The sequence below is a fragment of the Bombyx mandarina genome, chromosome A1 (genome assembly GCF_030267445.1).
Source record: "Bombyx mandarina strain Sakado chromosome A1, ASM3026744v2".
Classification (NCBI taxonomy): Eukaryota; Metazoa; Arthropoda; class Insecta; order Lepidoptera; family Bombycidae; genus Bombyx; species Bombyx mandarina.
This window is the reverse complement of record NC_143234.1, coordinates 13,564,426-13,591,158: the sequence shown is the minus strand read 5'-3', so window position 1 is coordinate 13,591,158 and position 26,733 is coordinate 13,564,426. Positions and strand designations below refer to the sequence as shown.

The following is a 26,733-nucleotide window of genomic DNA, read 5'->3' as shown; positions in this document are numbered from 1 at the left end:
CCAGCCGTATGGTTGGCAGCGGCTTGGCTCTGCCCTTGGCATTGCTGATGTCCACGAGCGACGGTAACCACTTACCACAGACCGTACGCTCGTCGACCTAAAAAGGCAATAAAAATGATTAAATCTACAGTTACAAGAAAACCTTTCAAAAACTAACCGAGTCGAACAGCAGCACTCGCTTGATCTAAGCATATTTTGTAGTTTCATACATATAAAAAACTCAGTTCTCATTAAAGTAGCTATTAGTAATAATCGCGATTAAGCCTTAATTTTGTTTGTATTCTGATCTTATTGTAATAAAGTAGCTTAACAGTTTTCAATTTGTTATTCACAGCTAAAACAAGACGCGTCGTGTCTTCACAAAAAAAAAAACAATACTTCATTGCATACAACAATAAAACGAGTCGAAACAATAAGTCATTTAATAGCACTTCTATTGACATGTACACCACTGTCCCACCACTCCTCGTCCCGAATCAGCTTCAGCTAGGATGTCATAAATTATCTAACAGCGTGTCAAATTCATTCGGAGAATGTCTAAGCCGTATGTTTCCGCGCTGTCGGATTTATTAATTGTAAGCGCACTTGTTGGCGAATATGTCAGACGAAATGCTTGAAGCCGTCGACCTGTTTACGAAGTTGAATGAGCGTACAGATATTACGTAAATTGCGATTAATTCGGATTCTCCTTTAGTTTGTGACGTACAGTCGCAGCTGCCTTGCTAAGTTGTGCACTGGTACGGGTAATTGAACATTATTGAACAAAATATTAATATAAAAGATAGAGAGATAAGAAATGTATAATTTATTGCACACCAAAAAAAATCATACAAGTCTTTATTTGTTAAAGATAAATTGATTAAATTTTAAGAATATCTGGCTTCTGAAAATTTACTAAATACTTCATTAAAAATAAAATATAGGATAGGTAATATGTTACTGCCATCTACAGGAGCAATGAGAAACTAATCGAAGCGAAGCCATCTAGTGACCGACGCCCGTAAACATTTTTGTTGATTGTTTGAGTTGCTTTTCTATAACTAATAATTTATGTGTATGGTTCGCACAAAATTCAATTGTTCACGAACAACACTACAATATTCCCTGACCACGAAAACTATACTAAATACGTAACGCAATGAAATAGTAAAATGTAAAAATTGATTAAGCGAGATAAAACCGTAAAAGTGATTTTAATTTCGTCCACGGCTCTCGAATAACGCATCAAATATCTCGAACCATTTCCCCTTCCCGAGCACGCACTCTGCTAGATAGCGAAAGTGATCCCATACTTCAATGAAAAGTGAAAGCCCACCTTTTCCATATACGAGCAAGCGAACTGGGCTAATGATTTGATTAGTTGATTTATGAGGAGCACACATCAGTTGGCTTCAATCAGCAGCCACAAGTTGTTTAGTGTACCGACAGCGAATGAAAGTTTCGTATGAACACAGTCGAACTATTTTTACCTGCCCGCGTTCTAAGCCGACAGGTGAGAATGGTATATGTTTATATAAATAAAAATAAACTCGAAACACTCTTAAATAGTTCATTCTTAATCTGGTTTTAACGATTGTTTTAATGCCCGCGCTCTCTGCGCTTCAATAATTTACGACGAAGCTTAAAATGGCTTCCGATTGTCTTCTTGTATTTTATTGTTTCTGTAAACAACATTTCTCGGATTAAAATGTACGTTGTAAAATCATTTTTCGTAACTCAAACGGACATTTTATATTTAAAGATTAACTTAAAAATGAACATCCTAACGTTTTTACTGGTGGTAGGACCTCTTGTGAGTCCGCGCGGGTGGGTACCACCACCCTGCCTATTTCTGCCGTGAAGCAGTAATGCGTTTATGTTTGAAGGGCGGAGCAGCCGTTGTAACTATACTTGAGACCTTAGAACTTATATCTCAAGGTGGGTGGCGCATTTACGTTGTGGATGTCCATGGGCTCCAGTAACCACTTAACACCAGGTGGGCTCGTCCACAAATCTGAGCAATAAAAAAAAAAAAACGTTATGTGAAAACTATGTATGAATAAAACTAGGTAGGTCTCGTAAATGATGAAAAATATTTTTTTTTTTTACTTTAATGTAATAAATAAACATTCTGTCCCTTGAATGAATCTTAGAAACTTGTATTATCTAGCTTAGCAACTTACAGCTCTTACCTACTGTAGTAACTTTGTTAGAGCCTAGTGAAAGTGATACAACATAGGTAACACTTGAATATGTGTTTAATACTAGTAGTAACACGGTTAGGTTATGTAAACGGTCCTTACTCGCGCTTCCTTCATTCGCATTTCGGTATATGCGTATTTAAAAAAAATTCGACCCAATTCCTATATTCGCGGACAAAGATTTCTTTATTCGTAAATCTAATCAGTATACCTATCGGTACATAAACATTGATAAAAAGGATTCCAATAGGTAGGTATCATTTGTATCCAATATGTAGGTATCATTTGTTTTGAAGTCGTCGTGGCCTAACGGATAAGACGTCCGTCCGTCCGGTGCATTCGTGTTGAGCGATGCACCGGTATTCGAATCTCAGACGGGTACCAATTTTTCTAATGAAATACGTACTCAACAAATGTTCACGATTGATTTCCACGGTGAAGGAATAACATCGTGTAATAAAAATGAAACCCGCAAAATTATAATTTGCGTAATTGGTAGGACCTCTTGTGACTCCGCGCGGGTGGGTACCACCACCTTGCCTATTTCTGCTGTGAAGCAGTAATGCGTTTCGGTTTGAAGGGTGGGGCAGCCGTTGTAACTATACTTAAGACCTTAGAACTTATATCTCAAGGTGGGTGGCGCATTTACATTGTGAATGTCTATGGGCTCCAGTAACCATTTAACACCAGGTGGACCATGAGCTCGTCCACCTATCTAAGCAATAAAAAAACACGCTTTTCCGTTTTCACGGCATTTTTCGGAACATATACCCGGCAAATAGGGAACTTTTACAACCATGCGATGATGCACTATGACAGCCCACTGAGTTTCTCGCCGGATCTTCTCAGTGAGTCGCGGTTCCGATCCGGTGGCAGATTCTGCGAAGCACTGCTCTTTTTAGGGCCAGTGTTAGCAACACCTCCGGTTTGAGCCCTGAGAGCTCACCTACACGCTAGGGCTGATATAGCCTCTCAAAGCTAAAGGAAGGAAAAAGCACGATGACTATTAGTTTCTATAAGCACTTAACCCTAAGCCATTTATTAATCTAAAAAAAGTTGATAGATAATTTTTCATCCTCAGCTTCCTCGTGGTCTCAGTCTCCAGCCGAAGATGTAGAGAAGGCAAAATTGGTACGTCAGCCTCGCCGCGACGAGACCGGAAAACCGCACATAAAAAGACCCATGAACGCGTTCATGGTTTGGGCAAAGGACGAGCGCAGGAAGATACTTAAAGCGTGCCCCGATATGCACAATTCCAACATATCCAAGATCCTGGGAGCCAGATGGAAGGCCATGTCGAACGCTGAGAAGCAGCCTTATTACGAAGAACAGTCAAGACTATCGAAACTTCACATGGAAAAACATCCTGATTACAGGTTAGTTTTTTATTTTATTTCATTGCTTAGGTGGGGGGACGTGTCCACGGCTGATGTTAAGTAGTTACCGGAGCCCATAGACATCTACAACGTAAATGCCGGTAAAAAAAAACGGTAGGTGAGATGAGTTTATTAACACTGACCCTAGCAAGGTCGTCTTATTTATTTGTATATAGATAACACTCGTCCCATAATTTTAACACAAACTACAAGAATATATTACATACGTGTTAAATGCACGACTTTACATTCTATTTTATTATTTTTCTTGTTTCACAACATACCTATTCAAATAGTCTACGACATTATGCGGAAACAACCTGTACATACGTGATGCTAATAAATCTTTTGCCTGTCCCATTTACAAGTTATTTGTGGAGACCGTACAATTTATATCAAAACGAACGTTAACTTTCAGATATCGACCAAGACCGAAAAGAACGTGCATTGTTGACGGGAAGAAGATGCGAATATCCGAATACAAGAATCTGATGCGGACGCGCCGACAGGAAATGCGGCAGCTTTGGTGTCGCGACGGGGGCAGCGAGCTTGGCTTCCTGCCGGGGCTCTCGTCTCCGGGCCCCTCGAACAGTTCCCCTCCCCCGAACGGGGGCAGCTACATGAACCAGTCGTTCTCCCCCCCGCTGTCCCCCGGCGAGGAGGATTGAGGGTCGGCGCGCGGCTGGCCCTACCCGCACGCCGCGCCGCACCTACTCCACGCACACCACCCCTGGTAAACCATCGCGAATTTAGACAATTCGACTTTGGTCCGGAACGCTAAAACATTAATTCGGAATAGGCAATCGGACAATATCACAAAAACTCTATAAACGAAATGGAAACTGCTATTTCATAAGCTATCTTCCTACTTATAAACGCGTGACGTCATACGTGGGTACATAAACGACGTCATTTGTAGTGTTTCGAGAACGATTTAAAAATATTAGGAAATGTAATTTAATCTTGTGATTTAATGTAGCATTAAAATTAATGTGTATTCATTTTAATTATTTCAGATAAATGTGTTGATTCATTAATTATCTGTATGTATCTTTGTAAAATTACATATTGATTTTCGAAACCCCCCGATTGCCTATTGTATTGGTAACGATATAGTATTTGGCTAATGAACGTAGTAATAATCTAGAAATATTTATTATCATCTTAGCTCCTCACGTGCGATATCAGCAGGCAAATTAGATACTAAATTAACCTATGTAAGTGTAAAGGTATGGCTACAAGGATCTTTACGTCATTATACGCTATCCGTCACTGCTTTTGTAAATAAACATGAAAACTATAGAAGTTTACTTAATCAAACTAATTGTTGATAAACTAGTGTCTCGAATCGGATCTCTCGTATAAACATTTATATTAAAATAATGAGATTATTCCATTAGAGAATTAAGGATTTGTAACGCATATCTCATTGTCTATACTAAAGTTTTTTTTTTTTTTTTTAATAAAATCATACATCACTTTTAATTGGAATGTTGTAATTTTTTTTTTCATATATATTTTTTTTTAAATATCGTTTTTGTTTTTTTATCTGGTTACATAATTCATTTTCTTAAGAGCATATTATTTTGAAAAGGTGAATCGGACTGTGTCACAGAATACCATCATCACAAGTAAATACTACGTGTAATCTGTATATAATCATGTTGTTAGCTTTGTAGATAACATTCACATAATAACACTTAAGTAATATCCGGCTAATATTTAGGTATTGTAAGTTCATATATTGATGTAGAGACTTAGGATTTAGTGAAACTTTTGACTTTTGCGTGGCCATGTATAAAAATTAGTTCGAAGTAAAATATAACGAAAACTCGTTGTTACGAAGTTAATATGCGAAACCAAAAATAAGCTTTGTGCTTTGAAAACGTTTGTGTTGTGAACACACATGGGAAGCTGTAATCCAGTGAGATTATATGCATAATGATTTAAATACTCATATTTTAAGAGATTGGTAGAAGACATTTCTACGGTGAATGTAAATAGAGTAATAAAAAAAACATGGTTAATGTTCTTTTAATGTCGGTTAAATAAAAATATGTGTATACTTAAAGAAACTCACAGTAAGTATAATATCTTCTGACAACATTTTAGCATTTAGGTTGTTGTATGAGAACTGAACATTCACATTGTGAACATTCGTGAGTTTTTTTTGTTTGTTTTTAATTGTAATAAACTCATAATAATTAGGAATTTTAGATGAAAATGTCATGATATGAATGACAGCAAAATTAGGTGAATCGCTATAATTGAAATGCCATAACTAGGTCAATTTTAATGATGTCAATTTGTCGAAAACCCTAAATTAAATACGAATAATGTTCTTATTCAGTCGACATTTTGTAAACAAGTTACGAATTCATACAAAATAAAATACTTTCGTGCAAAAGGACCTGATACTACTGCACGTGACGTTTTGACATTTCGTGACTGTAAATTTTGACACGTGCGCGTATTTGGGGCAGCGTTATTTAAATACTAAAAAAAAAAACATATTGAATTTTTCGCTTTATCGAATCGTGCAATTTATTATAAGTAGGTTTTAGACGAATAATAAACTGTAGCCACACACACGCATATTAAATATTGTATCAAGTAGATTTAGTACTTGTGTAGTTGTAACTTGTAAATCGAGTAATGTTGATGTAGACGCCATTTCTATTGTTATTTATTTCATCTTAGCGTATTTTGTTTTGTTTCATTTTATTATTTCTTAATAATTTTTGTAAGTAAAATGCCAGTAATCGAAGATTATTTAGCGTACGTTCGTGGCTATTAATATGACGTTTTAAATTAAGTAGTACATGCTAAGGGTTAGTAATGTGGTTAAATTATTTATTTTTTATGTTGAAATACTGTATATAGATTGATTTATTTCGATGTAAAATGTTATCTGTGGTTATATGTAGCGATACTTAACTTGTCAGTGAGCGATCTCGATCGATTGATATTACAGCAGCAACAGTACGTACTTCTTGCCATAAACACTCTTGTTAGTACGCAATGTACTTAAAAATTTGTTAAAATTAATGAATAGTTTTTTTTTAATTGTTTTTTTTTTGTTATTGTCTGAACATATTTAATTAGGATTGGAGGATCTGTTTTTATTTCTTTCTCAAATCATTTAAGTAGCTAGAATTTAGGTTTTGAATACCAAGTATAAAAATTCAGGACACATTATCTAAAAATTGTGCCAAAACCCAGAAAGTATAATAAAATCTAAACATTAAAAACACTTTTGTTTTATTTATGGAAACTAATTTTATTTTGGTTTGAAACATTACGTGTTTTCTAGAGATGCACCATAGAAGGAATTTTTGGAAAACTAAACGATGGTTATGTTTATTCATACATTTTGACGTGACAACGTCTTATAATTCGATTGAGCCGGCTGCACGCGCAAAAAAACATGACTCATTGAGGCGTTCCATTTAAGGCTTGAAGTGCAAGCGAGAGCGCGCAATGAGCGACTAAGAGGCACATCAATCTCCGCGTTCGGCAGCGTTCGACATCTGTCTCTCTCCTACTTGAGTGAGCGATGCATCTGCGTGGACAGCTGCTATACAATAATACATTTAGGTACATGTTTTCTTCAAGTATGAAGTTCAGTGAAAAGTGAATGCGGTGTCAATTGTCCATACAAAATATCTATCAAACAAATAAAATTAAAATTTTCTTTTGAAAAATGAAACCATTCCATTAGTATTTTCTTATGACGTTGTCACGTTCAACTATCGTCAGTAAGCCGACTTTACAGACAACCGTTTTTTTTTGCCTGGCTATTCACTGGTAGCCTAAGGGGTTATTTCAGCTACGCCCAGACGGGTAGGTGAGCTCGCGGGTTCAACCTGAGAGAATTTGCTAACACTAGCCCTGGTAAGAGCGATTCGCGGAATCTACCACCGGCTCGGAATCGCGACCCACTGAGAAAATCCGGCGAGAAACTCAGTGGGCAATATTTATACAATAGCTTTTTTGTATTGCATAGTTGGGTGGATGAGCTTACAGCCCACCTGGTATTAAGTGGTTACTGGAGCCCATAGACATATATAACTTAAATGCGCCACCCACCTCGAGATATAAGTTCTAAGGTCTCAGTATAGTTACAACGGCTGCCCCACCCTTCAAACCGAAACGCATTACTGCTTCACGACAGAAATAGGTAGGGTGGCGGTACCTAGACGTGCGGACTCACAAGGTCCTACCACCAGTTTGACTACGTAGTAAACCCCTGTTTATTTCTGCCGTATAGCAGTCACGTGTAAATCAATGTGGATTGCAGCAGATTGTGGATTACTTTCAGATGTCTATGGACCTCAACACCTGGTGCGTCACTTCCCCAACTTCGCCAGAACTAGATAATCTAAAAACATTAATTTTCACGCCAACTGAAATTATGAATTGATAAAGAATTATAAAAGAAAAAAAACCTTGTAATACACAAAACATATTTATTTGTTAGTAATAAAAAATATTCCTTTACATTCAGTTGATACATCTATACATTCTATATTCGACATTTAAACTACTTATTTGAGTTAAATACTAAGGGGTATTGTTTTATCCTACTAAATATTATCAGTACAAAACATTAATATGCTGCTAATTCTGATTGGAGAAACTGAGCATTTTTAAGCGTATAACATAGAGGTTCGAAGGTTAGGTGGTATGTTTGTTCATGACCTTGAACCGTTATATGCCGATAATTGTGCCAATCAACAAAACTGATCCACTAATCCAATAATGACGTTTGATATCGAGGGATGAAAGGCTTGATACGCGACATTTATTTTTGTAATTAAAGGTGCGTTTTATTTAGAACTAGCGACCCGCCCTCGCTTCGCTTCGGAAACTGTAATTTATTATTGATTTCTCCGCTATTTAATGGATCTTATTATATATTACATATAAACCTTTCTCTTCAATCACTCTATCTATTAAAAAAAAAACCGAATCAAAATCCGTTGCGTAGTTTTAAAGATTTAAACATACATAGGGACAGACAGATATAGGGACAGAGAAAGCGACTTTGTTTTATACTATTTAGTGATTAGCATCGACAGTGCGATGTTTTTAAATGAACTACAATTAAGTTTACTCTATTCAAATAGCTGAAGAACTTTTGTTTCTTATGATATTTTTTCTAAATTTTAAAGTTTAATTGGCTCTCCTGTAATTTTGCAAAAATCGCGCTTAAACATTTATTAGTCGTTCACCCCTCGAATTATGAGCAATAACATAATATTTTACATCAGTACATAAGTTTTTTGGTTTAGTCTTCAAAACGAAATAAATCAAATACGTACTTACGTCGATATTACGACGATCAGAAAACTGCCAAGTCACGAACACAATCTTTCATATATAGGTCAAATCGGTATAATATCGAGTTTCCCTACCGCTAATCAACAAATATATAATAATAAAAATGTATTTTATGACGGCTGTCCTTAAGAACCATAATGCGTGATAACGCGGCAGAAATATACGTCCTAATTAAGAGTAAAAACAAACAAAAGATATGTTTTGCATAACTAACAAACTAATAAAAACTAAAGAAAAATCGTGTACTAGCATGTATTCATAACAAAAACAATTATTTGTTTATATTTTTATACATGAGTTATTTTTAGAACCATCATTACAACGATAGATATATTACACAAAAAATATATTCGAAAAGTTTAAAAAATCAGTGTTACTCTAATTGGACAATTAAATCACCATTTTTTTTTCTATCTGGCAACACACGCAAACTTGTTTCCTCGTATATTTTTCCCTAAACTAAGATTAGACAGAGATACATATTATTATATATAGCAAATCAGTATTTTTCTATAGATATGATATGACATAGTATTAAAAACCAGTGACATATTATTAACGTAATTATTACGAAAACATTTTAAATAGGTGCTTAATGATGACAGAAAAATATTTGTGTTACTTTAGAAAATTCGGTTACCAAAGAGCTTTATGGGCATTTGCGCTGTAGATGTCTATGGGCTCCAGTAAACACTTAACACCAGGTGGGCTGTGAGCTCGTCCACCCATCTATGCAGTAAAAAAGAAAAAAGAAAGTAACCTTAAAATTTCCGTATAAATAATGCATCGAGTGAGCTTGCACTCCGGCTCGGCTTACATAATACAATTGAGACTGCGACCTCATGTCTCAAACTCGACAGCATTTAGTGTGGCCCCTTTTAGTCTCTTAACCTCACAGAGGGCAAGCCGAGGTTAGTTGACGCAATGATTTTTACTATAATTCATAAGAGCAATGACAAAAACTGAACTTTTGTTAGTCTATTGCAGTAAATTGTTGTTTTTTTTATAAATTCCCATATTCTTCCCTCATTTCGTGGAATATAAAGTCGAGAAAGTTCTTTACCAAATTCCAGATTTTTTTCCCTATTAACATTGCTGACAAGACGGTTGCTGATACATTCCTGATATACGGTTTCAAATTAGTGCCGTTACGAAGTACAGTTGTAATAATATATTATATTAACTAAGCGTATGGGTTTAATAAATAATATGCGACAGTCTCATAAAAAAAAAATATCTATGAAAAACATTAGGATATTTCTCTTCGAAGAATATAATCATATGATATCTAAAAAGTAAAATTAAGAAAAATAAGCTTTATGATCGCAGCTTAAGTACCAAATTAAAATGATAAACCTATTTAGAACATTTAAACTATGATATTCTAATCCGTATCTAGGTACTTATTATTATTATTCACAAAATAAATAGCACTATAAAATTTTGTTTCATACACTAAGTACTGTATTACAATAAAATTATTATATTTAAATAATATCGATTTAAGGCAAGCTCTACTACATTGATTCGCACTTAACGAACTAGGTAGGTAATTAATTACCTACTTTAATAATAAATAAATAAACGTTTTAATCGCATTTATTCGTGTGAAATAAATCGATTCATTATAAATATTATTAAAAGTGTTACCATCCTAAAAAAATATATGAGAATGCCCCAGTGTTGCTACTATACAAAAAAAACCTACCTTACGCGTAGATTTTTCAAGCAAAAGGCCAATGATATTTTATCTGATACACGAAAAAACTATGAATGTTATTAATAAAATTAATCTTTCATTTCACATCGACGCTTTTACACGCACAAGCGTGCGGGCACAATTTCAGTTTGTTTAAATCCAAACACGCACCGTGGAAAGTGTGGCCGCATTTAAAAACCCAGAGTCCGCCATCTTTGATCAAAACGTCATTTCGTAACGGCAGCCCGCACAGAGCGCAATCGGATACCCCGTTGTTAATGTCGGCTATGTTATCTAAAATGTCGGTGAAATCGTTTTTATCGTTCGAAGCCAACGGCTTCAGGCCCCAGTGCCGGGACTTCGCTGCCACCGATATCGGCAAGGAAGTGTTCTTCAGTTGTCCTCCTGTTGTGTTTCGGAGAAGATTGCATATCTGTTGAAAACAAAGCGATTTTGCTTAATAATAAAATCGTATTCCTTTATTTTTATTAACTGAATTATAAACTTATGAGACTCTGAAAAATTGGGGGGGTTGGGGTGAAGTGGGGTAAATTGAATTTGGTTCAATTCAACCCGTTGAAGACCCAAGTTTGCGCTTTCAATGCGAAGAAGGACCCCTTTGTCATGGCGCCGCAATTCCAAGGAGTATCCCTGCAACCTTCCAAGAGTATTGGGATACTTGGGGTCGACATTTCGAGCGGTGATCAATTTCGGAGTCATTTGGGGGGCTAAGCCAAGTTAGCGTCAAAAATGCTGGGAATCCTCAACAGAGCGAAGCGGTACTTCACGCCTGGACAAAGACTTTTGCTTTACAAAGCACAGGTCCGGCCTCGCGTGGAGTACTGTTCCCACCTCTGGGACGGGGGTCCCAAACACCAGCTACTTCGATTTCACTCCACGACACCACTCTTATGCAATCTATACATATAAATAAAATTAGAGTGTCTGTTTGTAATATTGAAATAACCGCTTTTTACGACATGCATATGAATAGGTAAGGTACATACACCAAAATAACATTTTTTACATTTTTTCCTGTCTGTCTGTTGGTTCCGGCTAATCTCTGGAACGGCTGGACCGATTTTGATGAGAATTTCACTAATAGGTAGCTGATGATATAAGAAGTAACTTAGGCTACTTTTTTAGATTAGCTTCGCCCCGCGGCGTCACCCGCAGATGTTGTCGTACCGCGCGCAACATGACGGGACTCGAAGCGAGGGCGGGTCGCTAGTAAATAAATAAAAGTCACTAGAAATAATATTTAATAACAATCTTACCTCATGTTTAGAGTCTTCATATCTATAGCTGGTGTATAGAGCGTCGACTAGTTGCGCTGTCACCGTCGAATCATACTTCTCGAACATGGTAACCATCAGGCACGTGTGATAGAACTTGACGGTCACCTCGCCCGGCTCTATCAGACGTGAATGCTCCTCCATTATCCTAAGTGAGTTCCTCCCGCCGACGCTTTTGATCATCAGCGCCCCCAGATCGTCCCAGCACAGCGTGTCCTTGACGGAAACGTTGCTGAACTTCTTCGAGCAGTTCAGACAAACGTTCGCGTGCAACGTGGCGTACAGCTGGACCGCTCTACTCCAGCTGTCCAAAGTGAACTGCGGCAGGAAGTTGTGCAGCAAACTCTCATCCAGCATCTGCATTAATATCCTCAAGATATTCACGAGATCTTCGTTTCGTCTCAAATATAAAATTTTCCTCCACAAATACGGCATCCGTTTGCACGTGTCGTAGCATTGCTCTTTCGTCGGACTAGACCACTGTCTCTCGATGAATTCGTCGATCAGCTCGAAGAAGATCGGGTTTTGCTTGGTCCTCGCGTAAGGAAGCGGGTAGCCGCACTCGCAACCAAAGTCCGTATGTTTCTGGCCCTTTAGATTAACTGATATGCAGGAGTCGACAAAGTATTTGTACAGAACCTCATCACTTATGATGCAGTCCAAGAACTCGGCCCGTTTCGTCGTCTCGCTTAGATACTTCAAGAATATATTGTTCGGTACGTATTTAGATTCCTCCGGCGAGCCGACGGACGCGCAATAATCCTCCAACAGTCTCATCAATTCGTAAACTGACCTAATATCACAGGCGAAGCTTTCTATAATAGAAATTAAATTCGATTTTTCGTCTTCCTTACCGACAAGGCTTAACCTAAAATATTGATAGAGAGATTTACAGATTTCGTCTTTGTCTGAACTAATATTATTTTCTATTTCTATGGCTTTTTGACTAGGTTGTTTGAAAACTATATCGCGTTCCAATACAGGCGTTTGATCAAGAGCTAAAGGTTCATCTCTTGATATTATTTTGGGAGTTTGGGCGGGGGGCACAATTAGTTTCTCTTGCGGTTTCTCGACACTGAGGTGCTTCATTTTCCCTTCGAAGTCGTCCCATTTCTCTTTTAAAATCTTTTTACTCGTATTCAATCTGTCCGTGACCGACACACTGAAGTCTTTCAACGTCTGCATGGCCTCCGGTGGTATGTTACCGAAACTATATTCTTCGTTATTGTCGATTGTTTTATCCATTTCACTCATCAATGAAGTTTGTGCGTTATATGTATTGTCGACCACGTAAATTCCAGATTTCACTTTCTTGCCTTCGTTCTCTTTCAATCTTTCAAACTTCACTAACAGACTATGGATAGTTTTCAACAGTTCTTTATCGTCAATTTTCTCTTTCAGACCGGCGAGGATGTGCAGCCTCGTTGACATCTCGTTGGCCAGTAAATAATCTTTGTATTGAGCACACAAATTCGCACATAAACGATGCTTGTCATCGACGTAACATTTGATCAGGAATTTGTCTATTTTCATGAACTTCAAATTGATTAACGACCCGTTATTTAGCCACACGTATATCGCATCACCGTAGACCTTACAGTCGGCTATGCTTTTGTAACGAGCGCACCAAATCGTGTGGTCAACATTATCCAAGTTGAGAAAGAAAAGAGCGTCTTTCTTGTACGAAAATATGACGCCATTTAGATTGTAGATCCTCGGAAAGTTGACCGATAGGCCGTCAGCGTTAATCGTGGCCATTTCATCGAAACTATGTCTTTCGTTTTCATAAGCGTCTACTGTGAGAATATTCATGGGACTCTTTCCTAAAATCTGTTTGAACTGGTGCGTCCTTTTGACTGTCCCATCGACGGCGGCTTCCCACAGCCGAGACGAGGGTCTGGCGGCGAAGACCAATGTGTTATCCAGTCCCCTACCGATGGCGAAGCTGCTGTCCTCATTGATAATACTGTATTTCCTGACTTCCGAATAATCCTTAACTCTGTTCGTGTTAATCTCGACGGCGTTCTCTTTGTTGACGAAACAAGCACCGAATTCGCCGTCCCTTAGTTTCTGGCCTATCTGCCTGTATTGTTCTTCGGTCGTGTCGCATAGATAACACCGGGTCAACGTCGATACCAATAGCATATACGATTTTACGTCAATTTGACATACACGAGAATCCAAATTCATGATCGTTTGCGACGAACTCTGGAACATTGTTTTCGCCTGAAACAGCGCAAGCGAACACTCACTCACTTATAGACCATAGACGGGAAATATAGATAGACCATTTACCTATGCGAGAAATATAGACGTAATAAATGAAAAACATCTCAAAAAAATTACAAGATGATTCGTGATTATTTCTCAAATTATGATTACAAGTATTCGTCACTTATTTAAAGTAAATTCGGCAGTTTTCTCTACCCTATTAGTGAACGTCTTATTTTGCAAATGGTGCGACAATTATGATGGTACTAACCCATCGACAATTCCCACCAACGACATGGTTATTTTTTATTATGATTCTTCACATTTTATATGCAACCATAACTGAGGGTCAGCTGGTGTTAAGTCGTTGCTGCCGCCTCTTGAGATCAAGTGGATGACCCCACCTTCAGACACGAGGTCGAACTCTTAATTGAAGACATTAGTGGATGAAGGGGATATGAAACAATTTGTGATTTTGCGAAAACGGGCAACAAACTTTTGTTACTTGTACTTTTTATAGCCTTCAAACCCGGAGTTTTAAGGTCTAATATGGTTTATAGGCACATAGCACCTTCATTCAATGTTAAAACAAAAAAATTTAAGAATGGTACTTAACCCCTTCATCAACCCATGTCTTCAATTGTATCACGACTCTTCAAAGCCCGAATAACTGATTCGCGGCACATATGTATGTAGGGCAGTAAGCAAGTATTGGTTTCAATTTGTCTCAACTGGTTCCAGAGTTCTCTACTACGTCATTCAATCGCACCACTGGGTATAAAAAGGCGCAAAATAAACGACTCATAAGTAAGAAACTAATTTACTGGTGGTAGGATCTCTTGTGAATCCGCACGGGTAGGTACCATCACTCTGCCTATTTCTGCCGTGAAGCAGTTGTGCGTTTCGGTTTGAAGGGTGGGGCAGCCGTTGTAACTGTACTTAGACCTTAGAGCTTATATCTCAAGGTGGGTGGCATATTTACGTTGTAGATGTCTATGGGCTCCAGTAACCACTTAACAACATGTGGGCTGTGAGATCGTCCACCCATCTAAGCAATAAATAAAAAATATCGGCTGTACACTCACGATGAAACTCTGCAGCTGCAGGACGGCTATCTTGCCTACGTCGTCGCCGCTAAAGAGCATGTTGCCGCTCCAGGCCAGCGCGGTGACCTCATTGCCCTGGTGCTCCTTGGACGTGACTACCGAATGCAGGGCGTTGGGTCCCTGTTCGCACCCTGACACCGTGATAACGCCACGCCCGTTCGCGAAGCCGACGTGCTTCTCGTCAGCCGATATTGAAAGACGCGTGATAGCGCCATCCTGAAGTTAAATAAGGAAATTTGTGTGCTTATTTATATATTCTTTATGCATATAATTTAAATAGACGCAGAAGATCTCCAGCTATATCGGCACTTCTCAGAGCCTGACGTTGAATCGGCTATTGCTGCGATGAACAGTGATCTGAAGTCTATCAGTGAATGGACAAAAGCCTACGGTGTGCAACATTAATCCGGGAAAATCACAGGCTATCATTATAGGGGGTAAACAATTGCGCAGTAGACTCAGCGATCCTATACTCCCCCCAATTTATTTGGATGGGACTCAAATAACTCTAACCGATTCAGTTAAAAACCTGGGTGTTATTATAGATCGACATCTTTCGTGGAGTTCTCACGTTGCTGAGATTAGTAGGAAGGTGCACTTCGCCTTGCACTCGTTGAGATGTTTGCAGGGCTTCTTACCTCAGCATACAAAAATATCTCTCGTCCAAGCTCTCATTCTACCCATAATTGATTACGCCGATGCCTGCTACTTGGATGCCACTGAGGAGCTCTCAAACAAGCTTGAGAGGATGCAAAATTTATGTATCCGTTTTATATACAATCTCAGAAAATCCGATCATGTTTCTCATTTTCGCAAAGAACTTAAATGGCTCCCTATACGCCTTCGTAGGAATACTCGTCTCCTATTCAATATCCTACATAAGCCCACTTCTCCCTTATATTTACGTGAGCGATTCTCTTTCATTCGTTCTCCTGATGCTCCCTGCAGGTCCAACCAACGTTCTGTTTTGTTATTCCCTTCTCACAAAACCAATTTCTATTCTCACTCCTTTACTGTGCACGCGGTCAGACTGTGGAATTCGTTGCCGGCTGACATCCGAGTTTGCAAGTCTGTTTCTGCTTTTAAATACAAGGTCAAACAATTTTATCTCTCATCAACCGAATGATCATGGTTCCAACTCTTCGAATATATGAGTGTTACTGTGTTACTTATAATATTTTGTACTCAAGTTTAACAATATTTGGTATGTGTATGTGCATTATTATAATTCTCATGTTGTATTTGTTATATTAGTTATGTGTTATTTGTTCTACACACACTTATCACTTTTTATTATTATTCTCATTATCCTCTCGCAGGTCTGCTGGAAGAGATTTCTTAAAGAAATAAGCAGTGCCTTTGTACATAATTTTCCTATTACTCTGTAATATGTCTTTTTTTTCTGTGTGTACATAAATAAATAAATAAATAGCCTGACCCAAACAAGGCTTCAGCGGCCTCGAAGCATTAAATCTCTTCCAAAAGCACTGCCATGGAAGGACGTGGGACCCCACCTTGTGTACTTTCCCAAGAAAGCCTCATTTAATATACAGACTCTAGATCAAGTGATGTCGGTCGTAACAGGCAAGGTATGCGGAAGAAGGCCCAGATGAGAAGTGTAATGCGCTGGTCGGACCAGATACGCTCCACTCTCAATACTTCAGTCCACGTTACTATCCACATATCCGAGGATAGGCAGGAATGGCGCAGAATAATACAGGAGAAAGTTGTTTGAGGAGGCCACGACCCTCAGCATTGAGGACTATCGCCGCAAGGAGGAGGAGGATGCATATGCTAGATGGGTGGACCAACTCAAGGAGGTGACTGGAGGCCAGATACAGGGAGCGGTACATATGGCGCAGAACCGGACCGAGTGGAGAAGATTGACATACAGTCACGATTTTCAGCATTGAGGGAACGACCAAAAGAAGATAAAGAAGAATGCATATGCTCTACGTGGAAGAGGAATTGCCACCAGGACTTATGGCAGGATGCGCGAGAGACCTATGCGAAAGCAAAACAATCTTTGCCGATGTCAAATGTTTAGAAAAATTAAATTAATAGTAGGTATGTAGCTAAATATGAATTAAGGTTAACAACCTTAACCGTAAAGGCTTATTTATCTTTATCTTATGCATAAAAATTCAGTGGCGAATCTAATGCCTAAAGCATTCTGTGCCAGTCAACCAACGATGGTGTAGAGTCCTGTGTTAGATGCATTCCTATTTGAGGAAAATTTTAATAATATTATATACATATATAAACACACGCACAGTATACATTCATAGACATAACATACAACACCGTACATATTATAATAACATAATGGTAATACAAAATTCAGATATATGTATATCTCTATACATATTGTCATACATATATAATCATATACACATTTATAAGACACGAAAAACAAAAAAATATTGTGAGAATAGGGCACAGAAAAACTACAAGACACTAGAGTAATGAATACAGTAATTATTAGATGTTAATGCTACTTTTCGTTCAGAAATAATGCCGAAGCTTTATTTTGAAAGCTAGACGATCAGAGAATAAACATGGCTATTTGTCAACTTGTACATGGCCCTAAACTAGGACACCCTGTATTATGGGAAACAGAGAGATAATAAAGTGATATGCAAACTTAAATACTCAGAGACAGAGAGAGAATCATAAAAATCTCAAAGTGAATGCTTCCGCCCACCTTGAGACTTGAAACTTAATGCCTCAATGATAAATAGGCAAATAAAAATTTTAATAGTTTTATTTTTATTATGCAATGCTATTCCTGATCGTAGACAGCATTCGTGAACGTGTATTTTTCATTTAAAAAATTGTGTCTGTCTGCGAGATTTGAATACAGAGACAGTGGCAGACAGTGGACTGATTCGAATCAGTTTCAAAAGGTCTCAGATCTGAGTAGAGCTGTAGATACGAATTAAAAAAATAATATTATTAATTTGTAAGTCATTAGATTAATAAAGTGGGTAGTATTCACTTTGTTTTGTTAACGTTAGATATCCAAATTCATCTTTATATCTGATGCTACCACCACCAGTACAACCGGTACTAAAGGAGATTCAAAATCCAATTGCATCATATAGAAATAAGAATTTTCTTTGAACACTACTTTTCCTTGACATAAGATATTCTACACGTGTGCATCATAATGAATTCGTGACACTCGGTAGCTATTTATTTAGGTGTTTTTACTTAAAGCCATGTTTAACGAGGAAAGTGTTTTATTTTAAATTTAAAGGCGGAAACCGGAATTAATTTAATTAAAAGAATTTTGAATATATTAACGAGGAAAGTGTTTTATTTAAAATTTAAAGGCGGAAAACGGAATTAATTTAATTACAAAAATTTTGAATAAGATATTTGTGTACTTGTCTGTTTATTACCTATCTGTTATTTAGCATTCTTTAGCAATAAACAATTCTCTGTTAAAAGAAAAACGTCTGATAGTAACATTAATATGTACAATTACAAATTACACTAAAAATGAACCAATCACAATTGAATCTTTGATAAGATATTATGAAACGGACAGAAACAAACACATAGGTCAGTGTAAACCTTTTTCAGACCAGACGTGATTGCAATAAATGTATCTTATAATAAAATTGTATATCCTATAGTTTATGAATCTTTTTGTAACCCAGATTCACATCTTTATTTTTGAAAGTGTAATTTCTGTGGATATAACATAATTACTTACCTTATTTGGAATAAGTTGCACAAATTCACACGGATTCTTGTTGAATATGTAAATACCACCACTCGTAGCTCCAAATGCTAACAGCGATTTTGAAACATCAAAGCATGTGTACTGAAAATTGAATTTAATTTGCTATAAGAAATTTATAACAGAATAAAGTGGTGACTTTTTGGGGAGAACATGAGGACTGGAGTTGTGTGATTTGTTTTATTTTGTCTATTTAGTGTTTTTTCAGGTTTAAATTAAATGCATAATAATTGTGGTTTTATTAATTGTTTAGTATATGTGAAAGTGAACAAATGTGGGAAAATAAAACAAATCCGTTGGACGTAACTTCTCGGGATCCTTCAAAAAGTTCACTGAAAAGTCTCAGTAAATGACCACCATTTTACTGGGATTATTATATATATTATATTTATGTTATGTCACTATTGGTTTCCTTCGTTTTTATTTTTCATATACCGTAAATAATTAAAAGTGAATCATAAAAATCTTATTACTTGATGCTGGCTAATGCACAAACCGTGCCAGAGACAAAAGATAAGGAAGAAGAATATAGTGGTATGTTTCAATCTCATTTAACTGTAAAAAATGTGGTCTAATACATCTCATCCATTTCTCTCTTACTTCCGTCTCGCGCTGAGGCCACATCTACAATTTCAAACAGAGCAGGAAAAATATGATTATAATACATAAATCTAAGATGTTGTATTGAACATTATATTATATATAGCCATACTTCTCTTACATTTGTCAACGGTATTTGTGCCTGAAGCCTTTTCTATATTTCTTTTGTCTACATTCATAATGAGTGATCATTCTTTATATTTAGTAAAGCATTTGTACAGTTGCCATGAGGTTTTAATTTTATAATTCAAACCTTGCATCTAAGCACACTCAATTTACTCTTTAATGAATGTTAACTTAAGACTTTAAATAGCAAGTTGTATAATACAAATTGTGTTATAATATACAAAGTCATGACGTCCATGGAAAAGAACAGTAATTGAGATAATAATTTCAATTCAAATTAATAATAAAAATTTGGATGAGAACAATGTATAGATTAGCCCCATTTATGATAGCTTACAGAAATATATTTGAAAAAATAGGGATAATTATTGCGTAGATAAGAGTTAGCTCTCGTGGGGGGCGTAACAGAAGAGATGTAGTGGTTTACACATCATTAACATTGTGTAACTGGTTGATAAGTACAATTACAGCTATAATTAAACTCTCACTTAGAGCGAAAGACGGCTCAGTTACCTATATATTCGTCGTATAGGACTTGAAGTAGTCATAAATCCCAAAATGACCAGAAATAAAAATTGGTAATTAAATAGATCGAAAACAAACAAAGATATACTGGAAAACAAATACTGGCTGTTTTTAAATGAGCAGGAAAATTTTACTGATCTCGTTCACGAGTTACAATTAAAAGCGTACATCTATAATCGGGTTATTTAAATATTTTTTGAACATTCGCCAAATAAACACTCACCTTTATACGTTGTACATTTTTGATTGGGTAATTAATGCATTCTGTAACATTTGGAAGTTCCAGCAATATATAAGGAGGAGGCATAATATTCGACATTTTTATACTATCATTTTTCTTATTTACAAAATGTTTTTTATTTATTTAGATTTAAGGCAAGAACTCATACAGTGCCTTCACTCAATGTGAAAATGACGATGTCAAAATTGACACTTATAACTTCGAGCTTAATGACAGTGACACTGACAGCATAGACAAAAACAATTATGTTAATGCAGTTGCTCACCAACTTACGTTCAACATTGTGTGTTTAAGGTATTTTTGAGAGTTGAATAAAGTGACATTGTTCGCATTGTGATGTTCGTTTCGCAACTTCATAAATGACCTCTAATTGTTATCAATTAACAAAATTAAGGTGGAAACGATCAGAACTAGACTTCGAAAATGTGAAGCTCGTGGCTATCTACAAATCATGGTTATCATCCCAATCTACAAATCCAGTTAGGCGGTTAATCTTGTTAAATATCATCATGGGGTTCCGAAATTATTTTGGATATAAGACCACTTTTTTCTAAATGAACGGATACCTCAGACCTCTAAAGGCAAATTACTATAAAAAAATTATTTCCTATTGATACAGAATACTTGCGAGTATTGTTTTGATGCAAAATCGACAGGTTATCAATTAAATTCATCTATCCAGAAAGGAACGCATCTGAACGAACAAGACGCATTTTTTTTACGATTGATGGATTACTTTTGGCCCGGAGGCCTTTCCAGTTTCACCAGGACAGGTGGGCGAGAAAAAGCTCAGCCAGGAGGGGTGGAATTTGCTAACAGCTGTCCGAGTGCCTCTAAAGGAGACCTAACAACTCAAAAGAAGTTGCTTCGCGAATGAATTTTCTACCGGTCGGAATCGCGATCCGTGGAGAAGATTCGGCGAGAAGCTCAGCGAGCTGATGCATGGGCTAGGTAGCACGTCGAACTCTTTGCCGAATTCGATACGGTTACCGGGGTCCCTACGCCTGCTCCTAGTGTTGAATTGTGAAGGCTTCTAATGCAAGATTTATTGGATCGAATGGATCCGTAAGAACGTGTCTAAGGTATCGACGGTGACTGGCTCCTGCGTGATCACGATTCGGGGAGTACACAACGGCGGCAACGATAAGGGGCTTACATGACGCATTGTCTTATCGAAGTAACGTTCCGACGCTGACTTCATGTGTTTTCGGATCGATTCAAGGCCCAAGTCGTCGTGTAAGTCGATGTTCTTCTCGAACCACGGAACTCCAACAAATAATCTCCAAAAGCGGGATTGTAGGGATTGTAGGGGTTGGAGGGTGGCTTAAGCGAGTGCGAGTCGCGTGAGCGAACACCACACACGCATAAGTCATGACGGGCCTTATGCAAGTTTTGTAAAGTCTTAGGCTTGTTCCGAAGGGACATTTTACTCCGCTTATAGATCATGGAGTACAGTCTGTTGAGAATAAATGTGGCATGGTCGCGGACTGATTTTATTAGCGGGCGAATCCATCCAGGGTGACTCCCAGGTACATGACCTTTCTGGCCCCGGGGAATAGGTTGGCTGAAAAGTGTGATGGGGGGTGTGAGTTTTCTTTTCCTAATGTGGAAGGAAATCCGTGTAGAATTACCCCCCTGAAAAAGTACCGCTGTGATTTTAGCTGGTTTGATTTTTTTTTATTGTTGCATAGGTGTATTGATGAGCTTACGGACCACTTGATGTTAAGGGGTTACCGGAGCCCATAGACATCTATAACGTAAATGCCACCACTCACCTTGAGCCATGTTCTAAGGTCTCACTTTTAACAGTACAGCGGCTGCCCCGGCCCTCAAACCGAAACGCATTACTACTTCACGGCAGAAAATAGGCAGCGTGGTGGTGTCTGCCCGTGCAGACTCGCAAGACGTCCCACCACCAATCTATGCGCCATTTTCGGAATCATTGTCCTAGGGTTACAGCTGCGCTCTGGAGCTTAGTCGCGGTTAGGGAGTTCTGTTGGAATCTTTGGCGCAGTAATTAGTGACCCTGAATCGTGAGTTGGATTCCTGCATCGGACAAACATTCGTGTGATGAACAGGTTTGCTTGCTCTTTGAACTTATTTAAGTACTAGTTGTACCCGTCCGCTTCGCTGGGCATTTAAAATTAACATTATTATTTCTCACCCCCACAAAGATTCTCATCATTAACGGCCTCGCAATTGGTGCAGGGAGTCCAACACTCATATAAATATTAGCCTATCCATTAAGTACACATATTTTCTACATGGATACCAAGTTTCAAGTCAATCGGATGCATGTTTCAGTAGTTATAACGGAACATCCGTATAAACCACTGTAGATTTATATATTAGTATGGATTTATATCAGAATCAATCCCTGGTTCCTGTAGTACGGGGAATTTTCGTTTCTACCCAGATGACCGTATGTGACTTGTCCCCGGATAATTTAATATTATAAAATAATAATAAAATATATTTTTCTGGACCGAATTGTGAATATAAATGTGTAATGTTCTTGTAATCTAATTGTGTAATCTAAGCCATTCTCGAATTCACTAGAACAGACAAAAAAAAAACATCAAAATGAGTCCATTTCTATATGAAGATTGTACTAAAATGTGTCCGGTCAGAAGAATTATATTAATATTATTTTGATTTAATAATCTGTAAACAACTAGAATTAATAACTAATTTACTTGGTTTCGTAAATAATTCATCCAAATATATTCCGGTAATACGATAAATTGTTTTCCGCATGATTAAGGTAAACTATTTTTGTACATAATATGACATACGAAGTGCAACTACAAATAGTTACTAACAGTAATTAAAAGGGCTTTGTCGGTTGTGGTCGTAACGCGAAAATGCGTTTAATTCATTTCATATTACTCCTGTACTGTTTCGGAAATATACGAACGAAGAATGAGAGCGGCCGGAGTCTCACTTTTGTTATAGATCGCTCGTATTCACTGCAACTTCTAATAAAACAGTTCAAGGAAGCATCATTGGATCTCACCAGTAAATTGATGGGACGTAAATCAAGTGATATCGTTAACGTAGCACTTATTGTGTTCGATGATCCAAGTAAGTGAGATAATGTGTTCTTTGTTATGTTAGTGTGTGATGTGGTTCTCAAATTTTAGCCGACCTAAAAAAAGGAGGTTGAATTTTTTTGTATCTGCATAATAATATATTCTTTTTTTAGTTCTTTGTGAAATGATTCAGAAATAAAAAAAAATGATGTTTTCTCTGTGTGTTCTCTGATGTGATCTCATTGATATTAAAATTAACGCGTTTTAAACTTGAAACCGATTTTCAATTATTTATTTATTTTTAAAATCACTTTTTCTCCTACCTACGCCGAAAGTTCGGTTTTCCTCCCGCTGTACAGGGAAGAAAGTCTAACTTTTCTTCTCGCGGTACAGAGAAGAAAGTGTAACTTTTCCTCCCTGGGTACTGACAAGTGCGCATGCGCGTTAGTATCTACGTCTGCTCTCACGCACCTAAAATTCTCCGCCATTGTTGTGCTCGGGTAATTTGCAATATTGTGTTTAGTGTAAAAGTGAAAGAAACAAGGCAATAAAATTTAATAGTGAAGTATTAAACAAAGATGAGTTCATCTGACAGTTCTTATTCAATTAGTAGTAGTTTATTTAAAAATTAAAAAAAACAGTTAAATTGTTTTTTTATGAGTATGGGGGGGTTCCGCCCCCCTACCCCCCACCAGGGCTTCGCCCCTGGTCCTCAGCTCGGTGCTCCACGAACTTTTGGCCTGGTAGGAGAAAAAAATAGTATGTGCACCGCGGGACAAAAGTTTTTTATTTTTTTTATTGCTTAGATGTGTGGACGAGCTCACAGCCCACCTGGTGTTAAGTGGTTACTGGAGCCCATAGACATATACAACGTAAATGCGCCACACACCTTGAGATATAAGTTCTAAGATCTCAGTATAGTTACAACGGCTGCCCCACCCTTCAAACCGAAACGCATTACTGCTTCACGGCAGAAATAGACGAGGCGGTGGTACCTACCCGTGCGAACTCAGAAGAGGTCCCACCACCAGTAATTACGCAAATTATAATTTTGCGGGTTTGATTTGAAGTAGGATATCTCATCCCGCGTGTTTGCCACCCTCGCCCGGTGCACATTGTACTATTCACGGTGTAAAAAATTCAATTACCGAGTATTATTATTATAGGGTTCTTTAATTATTTTTGTTGTATTATCTAATATTGGTATCGCTTTTGTTTAAAGCATACAAGCTTGTAGTGGACACCACGGACATTAGTGAGTTCGAGAAAAACTTAAAATCACTGGAAACTTACTACGACATTAAAAACAAAGATTGCCCTGAGATGAGTCTGTCTGCTCTCAAAATGGCTTTGATTAGGAGCTTGCCGAGATCATATATACTTCTATTCACCGACGCTACAGCAAAAGATGTATGGCTTTTGGACGAAGTTAAAATACTATCTAAGGAAAAGCAGAGCAAGGTAAGATCTATGTTGTAATAATAATCGTGTAACGTTAATTATTGATTTATCGACGAGCTTTACTTTTTTACTGGTGGTAGGACCTCTTGTGAGTCCGCGCGGGTAGGTACCACCACCCTGCCCATTTCTGTCGTGAAGCAGTAATGCGTTTCGGTTTGAAGGGTGGGGCAGCCGTTGTAACTATACTTGAGACCTTAGAAGTTATATCTCAAGGTGGGTGGCGCATTTACGTTGTGGATATCTATGGGCTCCAGTAACCACTTAACACCAGGTGGGCTGTGAGCTCGTCCACCCATCTAAGCAATAAAAAAAAGAGCTCACAACCTATTTTTTGTTAAGCGGTTACGTGAGCACAATATAGACATTACAACATATATAGTTAGTGGGAAAAACTGTTTACAAATTTTCACCACGGCGGTGCGCTGGTTCAATATTTTTGAAGGAAGTTTTTGCGGGGGCGAGTATCGCTAAAGATGCACAAAAAGAGGGGCAGGCCGAGGCTAGGTTATGAGGAGTAGACGTACCCGCCAACCCGTGGCTAGCTTCTTCCAGGTTGCAGAATTCAACGTCACTGCTGGACGACGCGTAATGGCGGTGGCTGGCCTGACGACTTGACACAGCACTCTTCTAAATTATTTGTCCATAAAAACTGGGATACCACTCGCGCAACGACGAATATGATCGTCAATAAGAGTTCGTATAATAGAAAATTAATAAGAGTCCAAAAAATACTTATATAGGTGACAAAACAAGCGGCGTGTGCGTGTACAGCGCGTGCGGTGCGGTCGGCGATTGTCTTTTTTATTTTTTACTTTTGCTGATATGTTTTCTTTTATAACTGGCCATGCCAGAGGTTTTATGTCTACTCTCATTAAAAAATAACCAATAGTATCAGGTACCTTGAATCATGAGCTCCAAATTTCAATGTACAATGTACAACGGCTGCTACATTTGTCGAGCCGGATCGGCATTGCTGAAGTCCATGGGCGACGGTAACCACTCACCATCAGGTGGGCCGTATGCTCGTCTGCGTACAAGGGCAACAAAAAAAAACATAAGAAGATCATCAATATATTCGTTGACAAAAAATGAAGTTTTATTTTTAGTAGACCGAATAAGGTAAGATAGGATGCGGCGTGAATTGAAACGCGAGAAGTGGGAGTGAGACGCTAGCGATGAAAGAGATGGCATAATGACGATTGAAGACGGTCGTAACACGTAGTAGTATGAAACGTATCAAGAGACTGATAGATCAGAGAGGAGAAAGTAGTTATTATTGGTTAAAAATAGATAAGCACCTATGCTCGATTTTGAAACACAAACAAAGGATAGGCACACTTTTACTGATAATTGGGTATAACAATATGTAATGCGTAATCTCAAATTGAAATTGTCACTTGAGAACGACAATCGACCGTTACAAGCAACGCCATTAGCCGAGTTGAAATTTAAAGCTGTTTAAAACAAAAACATATAGCAGATGCTAGATGCCGGTAGATACCGGCTTTTTGTTTATTGAAACTACATCCATAACTATACAAACTTCATATATTCTTTTATTATTCTCAGGTATTTTTCATTTTGACTGGAACATGCGAAGACGCTACGAAGGCCGAACGTAAAATTTATTCCGACATTGCCACAGAAACGTCCGGTGCCGTTCTCCATATTCACAACAACAATACCCTGGAGGTAAATGATATTTCAGCAACCTCCTCCCATCACTCTGACTCATGCATGTCAAGGAACCACGGCGACCACCACACGAGAATACTCTGAACGATAGGTGC

General features: G+C 37.8%; 3 protein-coding genes across 5 annotated transcripts in view; 2 read left to right on the top strand and 1 right to left on the bottom strand.

Moving 5' to 3' along the window:
• Sox102F (transcription factor Sox102F) overlaps positions 1-6,807 on the top strand; it is a 419,194-nt gene extending 412,387 nt beyond the window's left edge. For all 3 annotated transcript variants that reach the window (XM_089739910.1, XM_028170974.2, XM_028170966.2), the window contains 2 exons: positions 3,262-3,556; positions 3,975-6,807. In XM_089739910.1, the coding sequence (XP_089596036.1) occupies positions 3,262-3,556; positions 3,975-4,224 (545 nt within the window). In that variant the 3' untranslated portion in view covers positions 4,225-6,807. The remainder of the gene's footprint in view (positions 1-3,261; positions 3,557-3,974) is intronic.
• Positions 6,808-8,005: 1,198 nt separating this feature from the next.
• Positions 8,006-20,653, bottom strand: pink (WD40 repeat domain-containing protein pink). Its single transcript, XM_028180925.2, has 5 exons — positions 20,433-20,653; positions 18,932-19,042; positions 15,190-15,426; positions 11,876-14,119; positions 8,006-11,031 (listed from the first exon to the last, which is right to left on the bottom strand). The coding sequence occupies exons 1-5, from the start codon at positions 20,526-20,528 to the stop codon at positions 10,696-10,698; spliced, it is 3,024 nt and encodes a 1,007-aa protein (XP_028036726.2). The 5' UTR covers positions 20,529-20,653; the 3' UTR covers positions 8,006-10,695.
• Positions 20,654-23,264: 2,611 nt separating this feature from the next.
• LOC114240602 (hemicentin-1) overlaps positions 23,265-26,733 on the top strand; it is a 48,058-nt gene continuing 44,589 nt past the window's right edge. The window contains exons 1-3 of the mRNA XM_089739839.1: positions 23,265-23,534; positions 24,705-24,943; positions 26,513-26,635. Of these exons, the coding sequence (XP_089595965.1) occupies positions 23,315-23,534; positions 24,705-24,943; positions 26,513-26,635 (582 nt within the window). The 5' untranslated portion in view covers positions 23,265-23,314. The remainder of the gene's footprint in view (positions 23,535-24,704; positions 24,944-26,512; positions 26,636-26,733) is intronic.

Coding starts and splice junctions, on each gene's coding strand:
- pink (XM_028180925.2), bottom strand. CDS start 20,528: ATGTCGAATATTATGCCTCCTCCTTATATATTGCTGGAACTTCCAAAT. Junction 15,427..18,931: donor TGCAACTTATTCCAAATAAG/GTAAGTAATTAT, acceptor ATTTAACTTCAG/GATGGCGCTATCACGCGTCT. Junction 14,120..15,189: donor TGCAGCTGCAGAGTTTCATC/GTGAGTGTACAG, acceptor GCGCTGTTTCAG/GCGAAAACAATGTTCCAGAG.